Genomic DNA, 17,913 nt, shown 5'->3' on the forward strand with positions numbered 1-17,913 from the left:
TTTTAAAATTTTTTTACTTCTTATTTTATTCTTAATTATTTTAATATTTTAAATTTATTTCCTTTTTTTGCCGGTTGTTGAGGCTGTTAGTTGCTTCAATTCATGTTATATGGGGTTTTATTGTACAAGGTTTCTAAGACTTAACTTTTTTTCCAATGAAAAGAGTTGGAAGGGCAAATTGCAATTATGCTATTTTAAGTTTGAGCTTTGGGAGATAGTTGGATTTCGTAACAGGGCAAAAATGTCCAAACCTGTAAAATGGAGATTTTCAAAAGTAAGCAATTCTCACATGAACTTAGAAATGCAAAAGGCATTCTGGCCTTAATTGCAAACGGATTGGAATTAAAATCTTTGGAGTTTTCTTTAAACAGCCATACAAAGCGTTAATGAAACCATACCACAGTAATTTAAAATCAAACACCTTTGCCAAATAAAATATTTTCACAATTAGTTGCAGAACTTGGTGAATGAAGCTCAAAATGTCATGCAAACTTCCCTCCTCTCCATGGACTCCATCTCCCACAAATAAGTTAGGTCTGCCACATTTTTTAAAAAAACCTGAATTAATCTCAGTTTAAACCCGGCAGTGACATTTGTAGTTTCAGAGCAGTGCATGAATTTATTTCAATATCTCTGCATTTATCCTTCTGATCTTCAATCCTGCTATTTTGTACATTTAGCTACTCCTTTTCAAATATGTTAATAAATGAACTATGAACTGATTTTTGATATAAATTCATTTGATCAGCTTGTTGCTCTTGAGTAGTGAAATTGAAATCTACTCTGCCATAATACTAATAGTGATAGAAAATTGCATCCTAATGAACCAGTATCCCATGATTGGAAAAAAAAATGACTATAACAGCTTGATATTTGTATCTTCTTCAGAAGAAAAAGATACAATAAAGTGAATCACAGGAAAATTCCCATACAGATTCTGAGAGGAAGCCACATTTGGAGACAATGTTATGTACATTCCTGCACAAGAGGAAGATTTTCAACACTTAAGAGTCTTTACTGTGGAGAGCAACTACCTTTTAGCTTCTCTACATGTGTGTTTCTACACAGATAGTCACTTTGTATCATTTAAGGTCTGCCTCTTTCAGTGGTTGTACTTTTGCAGGTTTTGTATAAATTGTAGTTCAAATGTAAAGATAGATTAAAACCTAATAACAAAGGTAAACATTGTTCAGAGGAGTTTTTAATCAGGGTAGTAAATTGTAATTGTTCATCACCTACAATATATTTAAGCCTTGAAAAGTCTTCAGTCTTATTTCATGGCAATTGTTACTGCAAATTTTTAAAATATATTTTTATTTGATTTTTGTGATTTGTTTTAAAATTCAATGGGTATATCGCCCATTCTTTATTTCACTCCCTCCACAACTTGTTTTTTTTCTCATTTCCAGCTTTGCCATCTAGCTCTAATCAGATTAAGGTAGAAAGTGAGGATTCTTCAGTCTGGTCGAAGAGCTTCCCTGCCACATAACTCTCCCACATGTGCAACATGCTTTGTGGAGGGAACTGCAATCAAATAGATACAAAAAAATTCTGCTACCAGGAAGATTTTCAAGGAAGAGCAAGAAGGTTGGGGAGAGAATTTTTATAGTTAAAGTTCAGACAACTGAAGGGATTAATTTTTGATTAGAACAAGAAATTATCAGAATCTGGGGAGAGTTTTATGGTTGAAAGAATTTAGAGTTGGGAATAGATGAGACTAGAAATGGATTTGGAAACAAGGATGCTAATTTTAAAATTGAGCTATATAGGGATCAAAGTCAAATGTAGGTCAATAAGCACGTGGATGGCAAGTAACTGAGACTCGATACAAGCATGGGCAGCTAAAGTGTGAATGATTTCAAGTTCAAGAGACCAGAGAACATTAAGTCATCTCAAGGTTATTAGCAGAGGGATAAGGATCTAAGCAGCAGATGATCTAAGGCATAGGGCAAAGACAAGTAATGTCTTTAATTTCAGACTTAAAACCTTCCTTGATCCAGCAGTATCATGGACAATAAAAATTGGACCCCTTGTAGATAGCAAAGGTAGGCTGAGTGAGAAGTCAGAGGAAATGGGGGAAATTTTGAATGATTTCTTTGCCTCGGTATTCACTAGGGAAAAAAATATTGAACCAGTTGAAGTAAAGAAAAGTAATGGGGAGGTCATGAAGCATATAAGGATAACCGAGGAGGTAGTGATGGCTATGTTGAAAAAGATAAAGGTGGATAAATCTCCGAGACCGGACAAAATATTCCCAAGGACACTCAGGGAGGCTTGTGGACAGATAGTGGGGCCATTAACAGAGATATTTAGGATTTCACTGGTCACGGGGGTAGTGCCAAAGGATTGGAGGGTGGCACATGTGGTTCCGCTGTTTAAGAAAGGGTCCAAATGTAAACCTGGGAATTGTAGGCCTGTGAGTCTGACGTCTGTGGTGGGTAAGTTGATGGAAAGTGTTCTGAGGGATGGTATTTACAAATATTTGGAGGTACAGGGATTGATAGGGAGTAATCAGCATGGTTTTGTCAGGGGTAGATTATGCTTGACAAACCTGATTGAGTTTTTCGAGGGGGTTACAAAAAAGGTTGATGAAGGGAAAGTTGTGGATGTTGTCTATTTAGACTTTAGTAAAGCTTTTGACAAAGTTCCCCACAGGAGGTTTGGAAAAAAGGTGGAGGCATTAGGTATAAATAAGGAGGTAGTGAAATGGATTCAGCAATGGTTGGATGGGAAGTGTCAGAGAGTAGTGGTAGAAAATTGTTTGTCCAATTGGAGGCCGGTGACTAGTGGAGTTCCTCAGGGATCGGTCTTGGGGTCCACTATTGTTTGTTATATATATTAACGATCTGGAAGAAGGGGTGGGGAATTGGATAAGCAAGTTTGTGGATGATACAAAGATTGGTGGTGTTGTGGACAGTGAGGAAGATTACCATAGATTAAATGGTGATTTAGGAAGGCTGGAGGTGTGGGCTGAGAAATGGCTGATGGAATTTAATACAGATAAGTGTGAAGAGTTACATTTTGGAAAGGCAAATCTAAATAGGTCATATGCATTAAATGGTAGGCTATTGAGATGTGCAGAGCAGATTTAGGAGTGATGGTAAATAGTACCCTCAAGGCTGATACTCAGGTAGATGGTGTGGTGAGGAAGGCATTTGGAATGTTGGCCTTCATAAATCGGAGTATTGAATTCAAGAGTAGGGAGGTTATGATGAAATTGTACAAGGCATTGGTGAGGCCAAATTTGGAGTACTGTGTACAGTTTTGGTCATCAAATTATAGGAAAGATATAAACAAAATAGAGAGAGTACAGAGAAGGTTCACAAGAATGTTGACAGGATTTCAAGGTTTGAGTTACAGGGAAAGGTTGTGCAGACTAGGGCTTTTTTCTCTGGAGTGTAGAAGATTGAGGGAGGACTTGATAGAGGTGTTTAAGATTTTAAAAGGGACAGACAGGGTAAATGTGGATAGGCTTTTTCAATTAAGAGTGGGGGAGATTCAAACTAGAGGGCATGGTTTAAGATTGAAGGGGGAAAATTATAAGGGGAACATGAGAGGAAATTTCTTTACGCAAAGGGTGGTAGGGATGTGGAATGAGCTTCCGGCAGACGTAGTTGAGGCAGGATCATTGGTTACATTTAAGGAAAGACTGGATCGTTACATGGAGAGGAGAGGACTGGAGGGGAATGGACTGGGTGCTGGTCAGTGGGACTAGGAGGGTGGGAATTTGTTACGGCATGGACGAGTAGGGCCGAACTGGCCTGTTCTGTGCTGTAAGTGGTTATATGGTTATATGGTTAAGTTCCGCTTGCAAATTTGGTGCATATTGGTGTTGAGGAAAGGAAATTTTAATGTAGCACTTCCCTCCTCCCCTCATTTATTATAGGCTTTTTTGGCCTTTGAATCAATGTACTATCAGCTCAAATTGGATCCTACTCTAACATTATGTTAGGACCTTGATCCGTAATGAGGGCTCACAAACTTTCCTTCTTTACTGAGAGGATTTTTAGTGAAAGAAGTTAGCTACCAGATCAATAGAAATGTCAGATCTGAGAGGGTTAGATCCCATAGATTGAACTCTGTATGAGATGTTTTGGGTCCTGGAGATGGATGTGGTTTAGCCATGAAAACTCTTCTCATTTCAATTTTCTCCTTTATTATCTCTCTTTCCTTATTACCTCATCACTGATCAATACCATCCTTTCATGGCTGCTTCCTTCTTATTTATCAATTAAATAGTTAAGTTAGTCAGAATTTGCCTTCAGTTATGCGGTCTCGTGAATTTCCTGATGCGCTTCTCAAGGGAAATTGTCAGTATCAATTGACACTGGATCACAGGTTCCAGCATTCTATTGCAATAATTATTTCTCTTTACCCTCATCTTTCTTTCTTTAATTTCATATCCATATGGTTTGTGAAACTTCTGGTTTTTTTTTCATTCCACCCCAATGTTATTTTTAGATGGAAGGTAGAGGGTGCATTTTGGGTCTGAAGGCACTCAGTTAAACTGAGATGTAGCAAGGGGAAAGGAGGTGTGGATGGGGAGAATTGTCCATGGTTGAAGTAGTATGTGGGTTATGACATGGTAGCAAGCAATAAATATTCAGTTTGGGGAAGTAATGAGTAGGATATGGAGTGATAATGAGTTTGTTGTCATATACTGTACATATGCACCTAAATTCTTTCTTGATGAAAGAAGGTACCCCCTGTACAAGAAATTAAGAGAAAAAGTGGAAGAGATGAGTGAGGAGCCAGTCATTAACAATCACTGAATCACATGTGCACAAGCATAAAGTGCTTAGAATGTTAAGGGGGGAAAAGAGCAAAAGTGGATACTTGGGCTGAATTACAGTTGGAATGTCATGAGGCAATGGCTGAAAAGGAATGGGCTAATGCAGTTGGAAAGAACCTTGGCTTCTACTCAGTCACTCTAATCAAATTATATTTTAATAATGGCATTTCATTTCTTTTGAGCTGTGAGAAGACGTTTTGATGAAAACCTGGTTAGGGTGTGTTGGGGCAAGAGTTGGACCAGTGCACATGTGATTCGGTGATTGTTAATCTTTGTTTGAGAAACTTGTGTTGAATGCAAATTACTGAGATAATTGTTAGGTAGATGTAACATTTCACCTCCACCACCACCATGTGCATACTCCATGTTTCTACAGGCAATAAAGGCAAACAACTGGGATACTTAGGAATGGCCTATTTGTTTCAAGTGTATTGTTTTCTTCCATTTCAATGTAATTATTATAAATTAGGGTCTGGCAATTGGATTTTCTTTGTGCATGTTGCTTGACCTTGACTTCCTTATGCATTAAGAATACGGAGTACATTACTTTTTATACATCTGTTTTATTGACTTTTGGCATCACCATCAATAATCTTGCTGTACAACTTGTATTTAAAAATAACATTGTCAGTGATCTAATTCAGAGGACTAATTTAATTCAAATAACTATGAACATCGCAAATTTTGTTTTGTTACTTTATATCTTCTTGTATCGTATTACTTCTTTGCCTTCTTTACTGGATAATCACTATTTTGTGTCATTTTCAACTCATTAGTTAATCTAATCAGTCCATCGAAGAAATGTGATATCATTTTAAAATCTATCGAAACAAGGTAATAGTACAGATCACTACAGATCACTACAAAACCACTTTGAGGAAGTAATGTATTGGATAGCTTAATATTCTGAAAACCAAATCAAGAACAAATAACAACCATGTGCTAATCCCCTCTCTTTGTGTCTGGCTGGCCCACCACCAGGACTGTACCAGGACTCCTCCCCTTGGAACCCCTCCCCCAGTATGAGCTCTGGACTCAGGCCAAGCAATAGGAGTGTACATACAGTTATAAGCAATTAAAAGCCTATTGTTCTGGCAAACTAATCTTTGAAGTTATTGATAGTCCTGTGGCGGCACACGCTCTCATGGCGAACCGGCCCCGCATGTAATGCCATGTGGCGGGGCAGCCATGGGAAGATGGCGCTGTCATGATTTCTCCCTTCCTCAAGTCTCCTGCCCAGCCGCGCCTGGGGCAGCGATTATGACGTCAACACGCACACGGTGACTAAGCTCACACTGTCCTTAAAGGGGCGCGCGCTGAATTTGAATAAAACAGTTGTTAACAACATTCAACGTGGTGGCTGTGTCTTTCTTGGCTGTGGCCAGCTCCACATTGGTGACCCCGTCAAGCCAAGATGCCTCTCTGGTCTCAAGAACATGGATCTGGCAGAAATCAAAGCCGTTGCCATCAAACTGCCCCCCTTCTGGACCCATTGCTCGTGTACGTGGTTTGGGCAGGCAGAGGCCAGTTTCAACTGAGGAACATTTCAGCAAACGCCACGATGTTCTACCACGTCGTGAGCGTGCTGGACGAAGAAATGGCAGCCAGGGTGGATGATCTAATACACAACCCACTGGCCGAGGGTAAATATCCTGCCCTCAAAAACCTGCTCCTAGGCCCTTTCGGGCTCTCCTCTAAGCAGCATGCCTCCAGGCATCTGCACCTGGATGGGCTTGGGGACCGCACACCATCCTTCACATTACCGACAAGTCCACTGGCTGGCATTTCCTGGTGGACACAGGAGCTGAGCTGAGTGTCCTGCCCCCCATTGCCCTCGAGACATGCACCCGATCTCCATTCCCATCAAAGAGGCTTCCGCAGAGATGTGCACCAGGAACCTAGTCAGCCATTGGATCGGTAGCTTCGGAATCCCGGTGCACATCACCAGTGACAGAGGTACCCAGTTTATGTCCGCGCTCCGGGCTCAGCTGGCAAACCTCCTGGGGGTTAAACTCCACCACACCACAGCCTACCACCTGCAAGCAAGTGGTTTGGGGGAGAGATTTCATCGTCATCTGAAATCCGCCCTAATGGCTCGCCTCACTGGCCCAGGCTGGGCAGAAGAACTGCCCTGCATCCTCCTCGGCATCAGAACAGCACCCAAGGAGGTCCTACAGGCGTCTTCTGCAGAACTGGTTAATGGCGCATTGTTCTCATTGGCCTGGACCCCAACGCCACATCCAAGCATGCGAACCTTTTGGCGGATCTCTGTAAGAAGCTATCCTCACTAGCCCCCACCCCCCGCCTCCCTTGCATCATGGTATCCGGCTGACACATCGTCCCAAAGTGCTGGACTCAGCAAAATTCGTATTTGTTCGGCACGGTCCACATATAGCACCTTTGCAACGCCTGTATGAGGGTCAATACAAGGTCCTCCATTGGTCTGACAGGACTTTCACTTTGGCCATGGGGGTAAAAATGAACTTTTTATCGTGGACCGTTTGAAGGCGGAGCACTTGGACCTATCATGACCGATGCAGATGGCCATGCCCAAACGCTGGGGCCTCCTGCCCAAGCGGCAGGACGCGTAGCTAGTTCTGGGGGGGGGGGGGTGGTGTGGTGGCGCACTCTCTCATGGCAAATCAGCCCCGCGTGTAACGCCACGTGGCGGGGCAGCCTTGGGAAGATGATGGCATCAGGGTTTCTCCCTGCCTCAAGTCTCCTGCCCAGCGCATGCCTGGGGCAGCGATTATGATGTCACCACGCACGCAGTGACTGAGCTCATGCTGCCCTTAAAGGGGTGCGCTGAATTTGAATAAAGTCATTAACGACATTCAACATGGTGGCTGAGTTTTTCTTGGCAGCAGCCAGCTCCACAGTGCATCGATTTCAATTGCTGAATTTTTTTTCCTCACCATGAGTAAGTTGCTGAGGCCGGACAAACTTGAAATTGATCCACGAGCACAGAAACTTCGGCCAAACTTGAGCTCTGGCTACACTGCCTCAACGAATTCCTACTGGCATCTACCAAGGTTGTTCATTCATTCAGAAGATAAACTGCGTCTGCTATTCTCATGAGTCGGCCATCGTGTTTCCTAATCGTCAGGGGCTACACAACATTCACAGCAGCCTTGTAAAAGCTGAAAGGTCAGTACCTGGCTGGGATGAACGAGGTCTACACGAGGCACCTCCTGGCCACATGGAAGCAGCAACCCAAGGAGCTGATCGATGAGTATATTCAGGCCCTGTGTGAGCTTGGGCAAGGCTGTGGCTGCAGGGACGTCACTGCAGAGACTTATATTGATGAACTCATCTGGGATACCTCTGTAGCAGGAGTCCAATCAGACTTTATTTGCCAGAAACTGTTGGAGGAACAGGGTGATCTGAATCTGCAGAGAACTGTCAACCTAGCCAAAGCACTAATAGTAGCCATCTGCAATATAGACTCCTCTCTGGCAACACAGCCACGTCGTGGTGGCCACCGGTGCCACCATCTTGGGATGTGGAATCTCAGGCTCCCGCTGCGCAAGCACGTCTCTACTTATCCTACTCTGCCACCGCCAAGCATCCGCATTGCTCCTTCTGCAGCCAGAAGCACCACCACAAATGCTGCCCTGCAAGGGATGCAGTCTGCTCAGGTGACGGAAAGAAGGGGCACTGCACAAAAGTCTGAAAGTCAAAGCTGCCTTCTCTCCCTAGCACCACCGCGTGTGAGCAGTGGAGGCAGTTGCCATGGATGATGTCATTTCTGGCTACGAGTTACAACACTGCATGCGCGCCATGGGTGGGGGGGGGGGGGGTGCCATCTCCAGCGTCATCTTACCGATCAGACAGTGACTCACTCGATTTGGAGTAGCGACTTGGTATTGGCCTCGGTCACAATCAATCAGAATAGCTCTCACTAACTAGCCTGTGCAACAATGGATATAGAGGTAAACAGTCGCACAACGAACTGCCTGTTTGATACCAGGAGCATGGAGTGTTTTATACAGTCTAACACGGTACGGAACTATTCCTCATGGTGCACCCGGCAACTTAAAGAATTTCCATGGCCTCAAAATCCCTATTGATAGAAACCCATATCTGTTGTATTGTAACACTGACCGTGTGTGGCACAAAATATAAAAATTTTAGACTCCTATAATGCCACAGCTCTGTGCACCCATGCTACTGGTGTTAGACTTCCAATGCCAGATCAGGAGCATCGCTATGGAGTATGATGGGCCCACCCCTCTCACAGTCTGCAACAGCCCACCCTCCCATGCACAACGACTGATGTGCGGGTTCTCCACACTCCGGGTCCGTCACCCCCCGCCCCTGTTCGGCAACCTAACTCCAGACTGTAAGTCCATAGCCACCAAGAGCAGGAGATACAGTTATGGGGATATGGCTTTCATCAAGTCATTAGTGGATCAGCTTCTGACTGAGGGAATTATTGTACACAGCACAAGCCCCTGGAGGGCTCAGATGGTAGTGGTCAAGAGTGGGGAGAAACACCACATGGTAATCGACTGTAGCCAAACCATCAACCGTTTCGTGCAGCTGGATGTGTACCCCCTTCCCTTTATCGCCAACATGGTGAATCAGATCACCCAGTACTGGGTGTTCTCCACCATCGACCTTAAGTCGCTTATCAGCAGCTCCTCATATGCCCAGAGGACATATGGTTGCTACTCTTAACCAAATGGGTAGACCTGTAGCCTTTTTCTCCTACACCCTCCAGGACACCAAACTCCGACACTCCTCCATTGAGAAAGAGGCCCAGGCTATGGGCCCTGCTGACTGACCAATGTGCAGTCGCTTTTATGATTAAAAATAAGCATTGGGGTAAAATCAAGAATGACAAGATTCTGAAGTGGAGAATTGAACTCTCCACATACAACTATGACATCTTGTACTAGCCTGGAAAGTTCAACGAGCCTTCAGATGCCCTGTCCCAGGTGACCTGCGCCCGTGAAGGCTAACCAACTAGAAGCCCTCCATAATGACCTGTGCCACCCCGGGGTCATCAGGCTTTTCCACTTCGTTAAAGCCTGAAACCTCCCCTCCTCTATTGAAGATATCAGGGTGCTGACCAGGAACTGCCGGGTCTGCGCGGAATGCAAGCCGCACTTCTACTGGCCAGACAAGTAATACCTGATAAGGCCATCCAACCCTTTGAATGCTTCAGTATGGATTTCAAGGGACCCCTGCCCTCCACTAACTGCAATGTTTACTTCCTTAACATTGTTGACGAGTACTCCCACTTCTCTTTTGCCATCCCCTGCCTGGACACAACCACAGCCACCGTTGTGAATGCACTGTGCAACATCTTTACCTTATTTGGGTACCTGAGCTACGTTCACAGCAACTGGGGTCCTCTTTCATTTTATTTTTTCTTTCTTTTTAACCCTCTGCAGTTTTTTCTTGTCCTGAGCGTTGATACCTCGGTTTCAGGCAGTGATGCAACCAGCCAGAATTCTCTCCTCGGTACATCTGTAAAAGTTTTCACTAGTCTTCAGTGACATAACAAATCTCCTCAAACTCCCTAAAGTATAGCTGCTGGCAAGCCTCCTTCATGTTTGCATCGACGTGGAAGCTCCAGGACAAATCTTCAGAGATGTTAACACCCAGGAATTTGAAGTTCTTGACCTTATGCACTACTGAGCCTTTGATTTCCTCCTGAAGTCCACAATGATCTCCTTGGTTTTGTTAATGCTGAGTGCAAGGTGGTTGGTGTGACACCACTCATCTAACTGATCTATCTCCCTCCTGTATGCTTCCTCAGTGCCATCTGTGATCTGCATACAATGTTGTCATTGGCAAATTTGTAGATAGTATTGGAATTGTCCATAACCACACAGTCACGATGTAAAGTTAGTAGAGCAATGGGCTCAGCACGCATCCTTGAGGAGCGCCTTTGTTGATCATCAGTGAGGAGAAGATGTTGTTTCCGATCACACTGACTGTGGTCTTCCGATGAGGAAGTCAAAGATCTAGTTGCAGAGGCCCAGGATTTTCCATCCCCTGCCCAGACATGACCACAGCCAGCATTGAGGGAATAATGGTGTTGAAAGCTGAACAGAAGAGCAGACATATGTATCAGTTGCTGTCTTCAAGGTGATCAAGAGCCAATGATATTATGTCTGCTGTGGGTGGAGTGATTGTGATGACAGGGGAATTGTAGTGGGTCTAGTCCAGGGGTCCTCTTTCATGAGTGACGAGTTGCATCAGTACCTGTTGACGAGGGGTATTGCCACCAGCAGGACCACTAGTTACAACCCCCGAGGGAATGGCAAGTAGAAAGGGAGAATGCTACTGTTTAGAAGAAAGTTCTCCTAGCCCTGAAGTCATAAGGCCTAGCTGTCTCCCACTAGCATGAGTTCTTCCCAGAGACACCCCATGCCATTAGATCCCTTCTATGCACAGCCACCAATGCCGCACCACATGAAAGACTGTTTTCCTTCCCCAGGAAGTCTGCGTCGGGGACCACGCCACCAACCTGGTTAACGTCCCCAGGCCCAGTCTTGCTCTGGAGGCCCTTGAGGAGCCGTAAGTCCAGCCCCCCCACCCACCTCCCCTGCCAGTCAAAAGCATCCATCTCTTCCATGCAAACCTCCAATATGCCTAAGTGGCGTTCCCGGATGGGCGAGAGGATGTTGTCTCTGTCTGGAACCTAGCATGCGCATGAGACCCCGGGACTCCCACTGACCACCCAGTACAGCCTTCTTCCATGATCACTGAACACATGCCAATCCCAAATGCTGCCAGCTGCCCAGCTCACCAGCACTCAGCCCGCCGACACACATTATATCTCCCAGGAACTGGCAGCTGATCCACAGCCACAGAGGCAGACTAAACCATTGGACCAACTGAACCTGTGATGAACACTGAACCCACTTCTCCCCTGCTAGAGTTTTTTTTAAAAGAGTGGGTGAGTCTGGTGATACCACTGTATTACTATTGATTACTATCTCTGTGTGTATGGCTGGCCCACCTCTGTGCTGACTGTAACAGTGACTCCTCCCCTTGGAAACCCCTAATAAAGGCTGTTACACCCTGAACCCTCCCCAGTATGAACTCTGGACTTGGGCCAAGCAACGTGTCTACATACAGTTTTAAGCAATTAAAAGCCTTTCGTTCTGGCAAATTGTAATCTTTGAAGTTATTGATAGTGGATCAAACCATAAAACAATGTTCACTTGTAAAGTTTTGACTTCTACCTATGATGAATGGGTGCCACAAAAAAGTTTTGGAATAATGAAGCAAAAAAAAAGCCTAATTGTTAGAAGGACTCAACAAATCAAGCAGTATCTGTGGAGGCAAAGGAATGGATTCTGAAATGTCAAGCATCCTGTGCCTTCTAGTAGTTTTCAGATACTGGAATCTGGAGTAAAAGCTAATCTCGTGTCTCCTTTTGGAGCTATGGTTTTGTTTGAACTTCATACGTCCTACGCTGATTCTGCATTGTTTCAAGGATGGAGATGACCTCTTGTAGGAATTCGGAGTTTGTCAAAGAGAAAGATGGACCTGTGCTGCCTGGAGGTTAGCAAAATTGGGCATGATCCTTATTGAAGCATAAAGGCTTGTAAAGGAATTTGACTAGTTGGATTCTGTGAAGATGCTTTACCTTGAGGAGAACCTACCTGGGGTGGGGATGAGGAGAATGCAGGGAGGTGTAGAGTTTCAGAAGTGGGGGCTTGACCATGTAAAACTCGCTGAAGATTTTTTTAAGGTTATAACCCTTGAGGATTTCCTCCTCCAGAGAACCACGCATAATGTCGGTAAATACATTCAAGGCACAGATGGTGTTTTGTCTTGTCCATCTGACAGCAAAATGGAGCATGCACAGATCCACGGTAACAGAACATAAATACTTAATCATGTCTAGACTTCAAAGCACCTTATTTGTTAATCCTTAATTAATTTAGAAACTTGGCCTCAGCCTTGATATATTTCTTTTTATTATGTAAGAAATCAGCAAAGTCCAATGAGTTCTTATCCCATTGTAGTAAGGAATTGGTGAAGAGAAACACAAAGGATATAGGGGAAAATTAATGGAGTGATGCATTGCATCCAAGCCCCAGGGATATTTGAAGCAAAACTGTCCGAAGGGCAGTAGAATACTGAAAAGAATAGAGAGTAGGAACCAGAAACATGATCTAGGGCCTGACTACAAGCTGAGGATTTAGCCTGACAGCAGAGGAGATGGAGGACATGGGATCTGTGAGGATTCTATGACTCTTGCCCCATGCTTGGTGATTTGTTTGCCAGAGGGACATCTGTATCCCAGTCCTTGGAGCTGTAGAATGGGGTTCCCAGTACTGCATGTTGGCTGGAATCATTGCAGTGTGGTCCAAGAGGCTTCAACCAAGTCAAGCCTGAAATAAAGACAACAACATGGCATATTTTGAAATTTGAGTTTGTTGCATTGCTTTCTGCTGCCCACTTTAGCCTCCATATCCAAGATGTTCATCTTACTTCTTTTCTTCCATTGGAAGCTATATTAGATTATACTGGCATGGAGTTGAGGAGAAGATTTTCAATTAGCTGATCCATTTAACCCTGACAGAGCCAGAGGCAAAGGCCACAAGAGCAATTGGATTATCACTGTCAAGTCCTTGTGGCAATGAAGAATGTCATGAGCTTTCGGCTTCCCTAGGTTTTGAGCAGAAAAATTTTAATATATATTTTGGTAATTACACCATGTTTCTTGTCATATACATTTTACAATTTACATGTGCACTAAAATTCTTGCTTGCTGCTGCCGAACAGGTACTTTGTAAAAAGAAAATAATTACAATTGTACACTTATTTGAATTAAAGAGAGACAATAAATACAACAAAAGATCATAAATATTCATAGTTATCCTTGCACAAAAAATGTGGCAGCTGTAGTACAGTGCAGACAGTCCTTTTGTGTAGCCAGAACAGTCCTAGATTAGTGTGACAAGGGGAAGTTGCATTATATAATGGTAATGGCAATGTTATTGTATTATTAAATGAATCATTAGTGATCTGGTAGAAATTTTAGCTATCCCCTCTATAACTAGTCTGATAAGTAACTGGAAAAACTCTTTGCTTCACCCATTCAGGCAAACATTAAATGCAGTGGCCACTCAGATGCTGTGTGCTTGTCAACAGGCCTCTAACCCCCCCCCCCCCCCCTTCCAGTCAGTCCTCTTGACCACTATGAGAGTGGCATTTAGGCTTGGACATCATTCCAACTTCCAATCTATTTCGATCATTTCCCAGGACAAAATCTCTAACAGGAGTTCTATATCTTGTTTCTTCCTCTTCTGCTGCTTCTCTAATCCTCCAAATTCTTCCTACACATCCTTTGTACAGCATCATTTTCTGATCCCAAAGTATGCTAACCCACTGACTCCAAGCCTCCACTGTAGGTTTGAACACGTGGTTCCTTGCTGCTCTTGCATCGATCCTCTGTTGTGCCCACCATGGTAGTTATGTGAGTGTCTCTTTAACTTTGACTAATGTACCTCCTACAGTAGCTCCACCCTCTGCATTTTCATTCCAATGTGAGTCTATCAGTTTCTGTCTTGTCCTGGTCTTTTACCCAGCAAAATTTATTCCTATTTTTAACTCATTCATCATAGAAGACCCCTCCTGTTTCTCCTTTCAATCTTTGTCAGCTGCCTTCCAATCCTTAGTTACTTATCTCCACATCTAACCTCTGCCCTGGACAGAGCAGCATCTTTAATCTACAGCAAAGTGTTCTTTCCTCACTGAAATAAGATCTAATTTGCATTGATCCTTGGAGATTATAAGATCATCACCTAAGGCTTTCATCAAGTGAATTTGGGTCACAGTGGTATTTGTGTCAAAAAGCTGTTCTGTTAACTCAATGTTAATATTCTCTGATCTTCAGACTACATTGAAAATTCTAGATTTAGTATCTTGTCCTAAGCATGCATCTGCAATATTTTGGAGATTGCAGAAGTTTGAATGTTACAGTGCATAGTGACAATTCTTGGTCTTCTATTGTACATTTTGAATGATTGATCCATGACATTTTTAATTCTCTTTTCAGGCCATGTTTAGTCTCTGTATGGTGGAGAGTATTGCTGAGGAAGTGAGCCTGCATGGCGTGACCAGCCTGGGTTTGAAACAAGCTCTGGATTTTGCATATACAGGACAGGTACAGAAATGTTTGTTTTATATGAACAAAACCACTGGTATTTATTCCATTTCCTCTTGGAAATTAATTTTGTGAATATACAGCAAAGGAAAAACCAAGCATCATATTGTTTGAAAATATTGTCAACTTCAATTAAACCCAAGCAATATGGCAATCATTTAATTATTATTAAAATGGTCTTTTTCTACACACAAAAGGACATATTTATTAAACATCAATATTTAACAGAATATGAGAAAACTGCTTCTGTTACATTATGTATATCTTTCGTTGTCCATACTGGATTTAATAGTTGATCAAAATCTTCCATTTGTGTGAGATGAAGGACAAACGTGAGTGACTTCCAAATGCTGAAACTTGTCAGATCTATAACTTCCACAGATTTTCAAATCTTAAAATCACTGAATTAGCAAAGTCAGTAAGAACACATTTATTTTTTGAGTTCCCATTGTGTTCTGAAATAGCTCAGATGTATGGGATCTCAAAACCTACTTTGAAACAATTGAATGTTTCTTTGAAGACCCACCTTGAATAGTTTAGGAACTATAAGGACCTCCTTGTTGCCCAGAAGTGTGCTATGGTGACCCTCATAAATGCTTCTGCACCAATCACTGAATAATGTGGCTGTAGAGTTGGTATCAATGAGCAGAGTTAATAAAGTTGTGAAGAGATTTCACTGGAGATTGGCAATGTTCCGAAAAAAAAATCACATTTGTGCTCATTACTGATCAGTAATTACAGCTCAGCTGAGTATCTTAATTTTTTGTTTACTTTATTCAACATATTCAAGTAAGAGCGTGCGTGCGTGCGTGTGTGCGTGTGTGCATGCGTGCGTGCGTGTTTAGGGGGTGGTTAGTTAAGGAACTTAATGATGGGACTATTCTTTTGGGGAACATTTTTCTGAAACAAAACACACTTTAGGACTTTCATACTTTCTGTGTCAAATTGAAGCAGACATTTTCTCTTCTAAATTGGAATTTTGAACTCTCTGGTCCTCATTCTAGTCGATATATATGAGACAGAGAAAATGTTAATTATAGAATACTTTGATGAGAATAAATACATACAGTACAACTCCAATTATCTGAAATCGGATTCTCCAAAATCTTAATTTATCTGAATTTATTTTAAAATTTCAGATAAATGAGGATATCCGAAACAAACCAGAAATCCTCATTTATCTAATTTTTTTCAAAACTGAACTGACCTCAAAGATTGGGGGGGGGGGGGGGGGAAAGAATCACTAGACATGAAATTAGAATGACGATTGTCCTCATTTCAGGTAACTCCCTCCCCTCTCTCTTTCCATTTATTCTTTACCTTCCCCTATTGAATTTTCTCTCCAACTCTCCCTTTCAAACTGCATGCTACTGTCTCCATCTGCAAGCAGTTGGAAGCACCCCTTGTCCTAGCACACTTATCAGGAGTAGGACTTCGGGCTCAGTGGCATTCCCTCCCCTCTCCTCCCTCTTTGGCACACGAAGCTCCTGACGCCAACTCTGAAACCTCCACTTGACCTGCTACCATACTTGCACACCAGACTACCTAGTATGCATGTATGGTAGGCCCAGGGAAGGATTTGGAGTCTAGACTCTGGCATCAGAAGCTCTGGTAACTGGGGAGACAAGAGCCCACCGACCATCAGTGAGTGTTTCACTGGCCCAGGAAGCCTCCCCGGGGTTCAATGGCAGCGATGGGGACATCAGGGATTGGTGGTGGTGGATGGGCAGTCTCAGTGATCAGCAGTGGTGTTGCGGTCAGCACTTTTTTGTGTGAGAATTAAACATTATTTTAATGCTTAAAAAGCCTTCCCTTGTTGTTTGTTGTTGTTTAAACATTGATACAAGTGATTTGCTGTTGCTACTGGGCTGTTTTTTTTTAAATGACCATTTCTCCAAAAAAAATTCGAAATAGGCCCGGTCTGGTCCATTTTGGATAATCGGAGTTGTACTGTATTAGTAAAGAGATAATAGACATTGTACATTAAGATAGATGATGAAGGTGGTGTACTACGAGAGAGGTAATAGACTGTATATGTTGAGGTGTCTGCATCAGGTTGGCTGGTGAGAATGAAATTGATTGTACAGATCAAGTACCCCTTATCTGAAATGCTTGGGACCAGATTTTTTTGGGTTCTTTTTTTGATTTTGAGACTCTGGCACGATCAATGACCACCCACAGACACAAAGGAAGAAGTCAAAGGCTTTATTAGACAGAAAGTCTAGGCATGCTGTTGGCTCACGTCCAAGGCAGGTATGACTGGAGGAGACAAGGGGTATCATCCATTATTAGGGATCTTACAGGGAGGAGCTACAGGTACAGAAGGTGGGCCAGCATGCCCAGTCCGTCAAGGTCATGCCTGCAATACTGTGTTCCACCACTGGGACAATGGAACTAAGCAGTACAGTAGCATCAGCCGAATACCTGTATCAGCAGTTGGACAACAGCAATAAACAACGACAGGCTTTTTGAGCTCTGACATAATGTCACAAGTGGAAAATTGACATGAAATAATGTTTAGTACTTACCAAAAAAAAACCTTGATCTCGGCTTACAAAAGAAGACCACCTCCTCACCACCGCTGCCAGTCTACGACATCTCCCCACCACTACTGCCTGTCTGCGACACCTCCCCACTACCACTGCTGGTCCCCGACACCTCTCCCCACTGCCGCTGCTGGTCCCCAACTATGGTCCTCACTCTTGCCTGGGAGCCCAAGGTCCTCACTCCTGCTTGGGATCCCAAGGTCCCCGCTCCTGCCCTGGAGTCCAAGGCGACTTCTTCGATGCGGATGGCACCGCACCCAATGTTGAGAATGGAGTCGCCGTTAACAACTCCAGCTGCAGCCGCTGCTGAAGACTTAGATCCAGCTCTGTTTGGCATCTTCCTGCCTAGAAGCAAAGATTTTGTTTTTTTTTTAACCATTATTGTAATGAAACTGGAGCCAACAGAGCATCAGAACCCCACATAGGCAAGTTAAACG

The 17,913-nt window shown here is 43.3% G+C and overlaps 1 protein-coding gene across 7 annotated transcripts in view; it reads left to right on the plus strand.

The window, feature by feature from the left end:
• Positions 1–17,913, plus strand: part of klhl32 (kelch-like family member 32) — a 181,540-nt gene that overhangs the window by 11,858 nt on the left and 151,769 nt on the right. For 5 of the 7 annotated variants that reach the window (XM_069888314.1, XM_069888310.1, XM_069888309.1 and 2 more), the window contains exon 3: positions 14,823–14,930. The exons of the other annotated variants lie outside the window; for them this stretch is intronic. In XM_069888314.1, the coding sequence (XP_069744415.1) occupies positions 14,823–14,930 (108 nt within the window). The remainder of the gene's footprint in view (positions 1–14,822; positions 14,931–17,913) is intronic. 7 annotated transcript variants of the gene reach the window in all.

This window comes from Narcine bancroftii, chromosome 6 (genome assembly GCF_036971445.1).
Source record: "Narcine bancroftii isolate sNarBan1 chromosome 6, sNarBan1.hap1, whole genome shotgun sequence".
In the NCBI taxonomy this organism is placed as follows: domain Eukaryota; kingdom Metazoa; phylum Chordata; class Chondrichthyes; order Torpediniformes; family Narcinidae; genus Narcine; species Narcine bancroftii.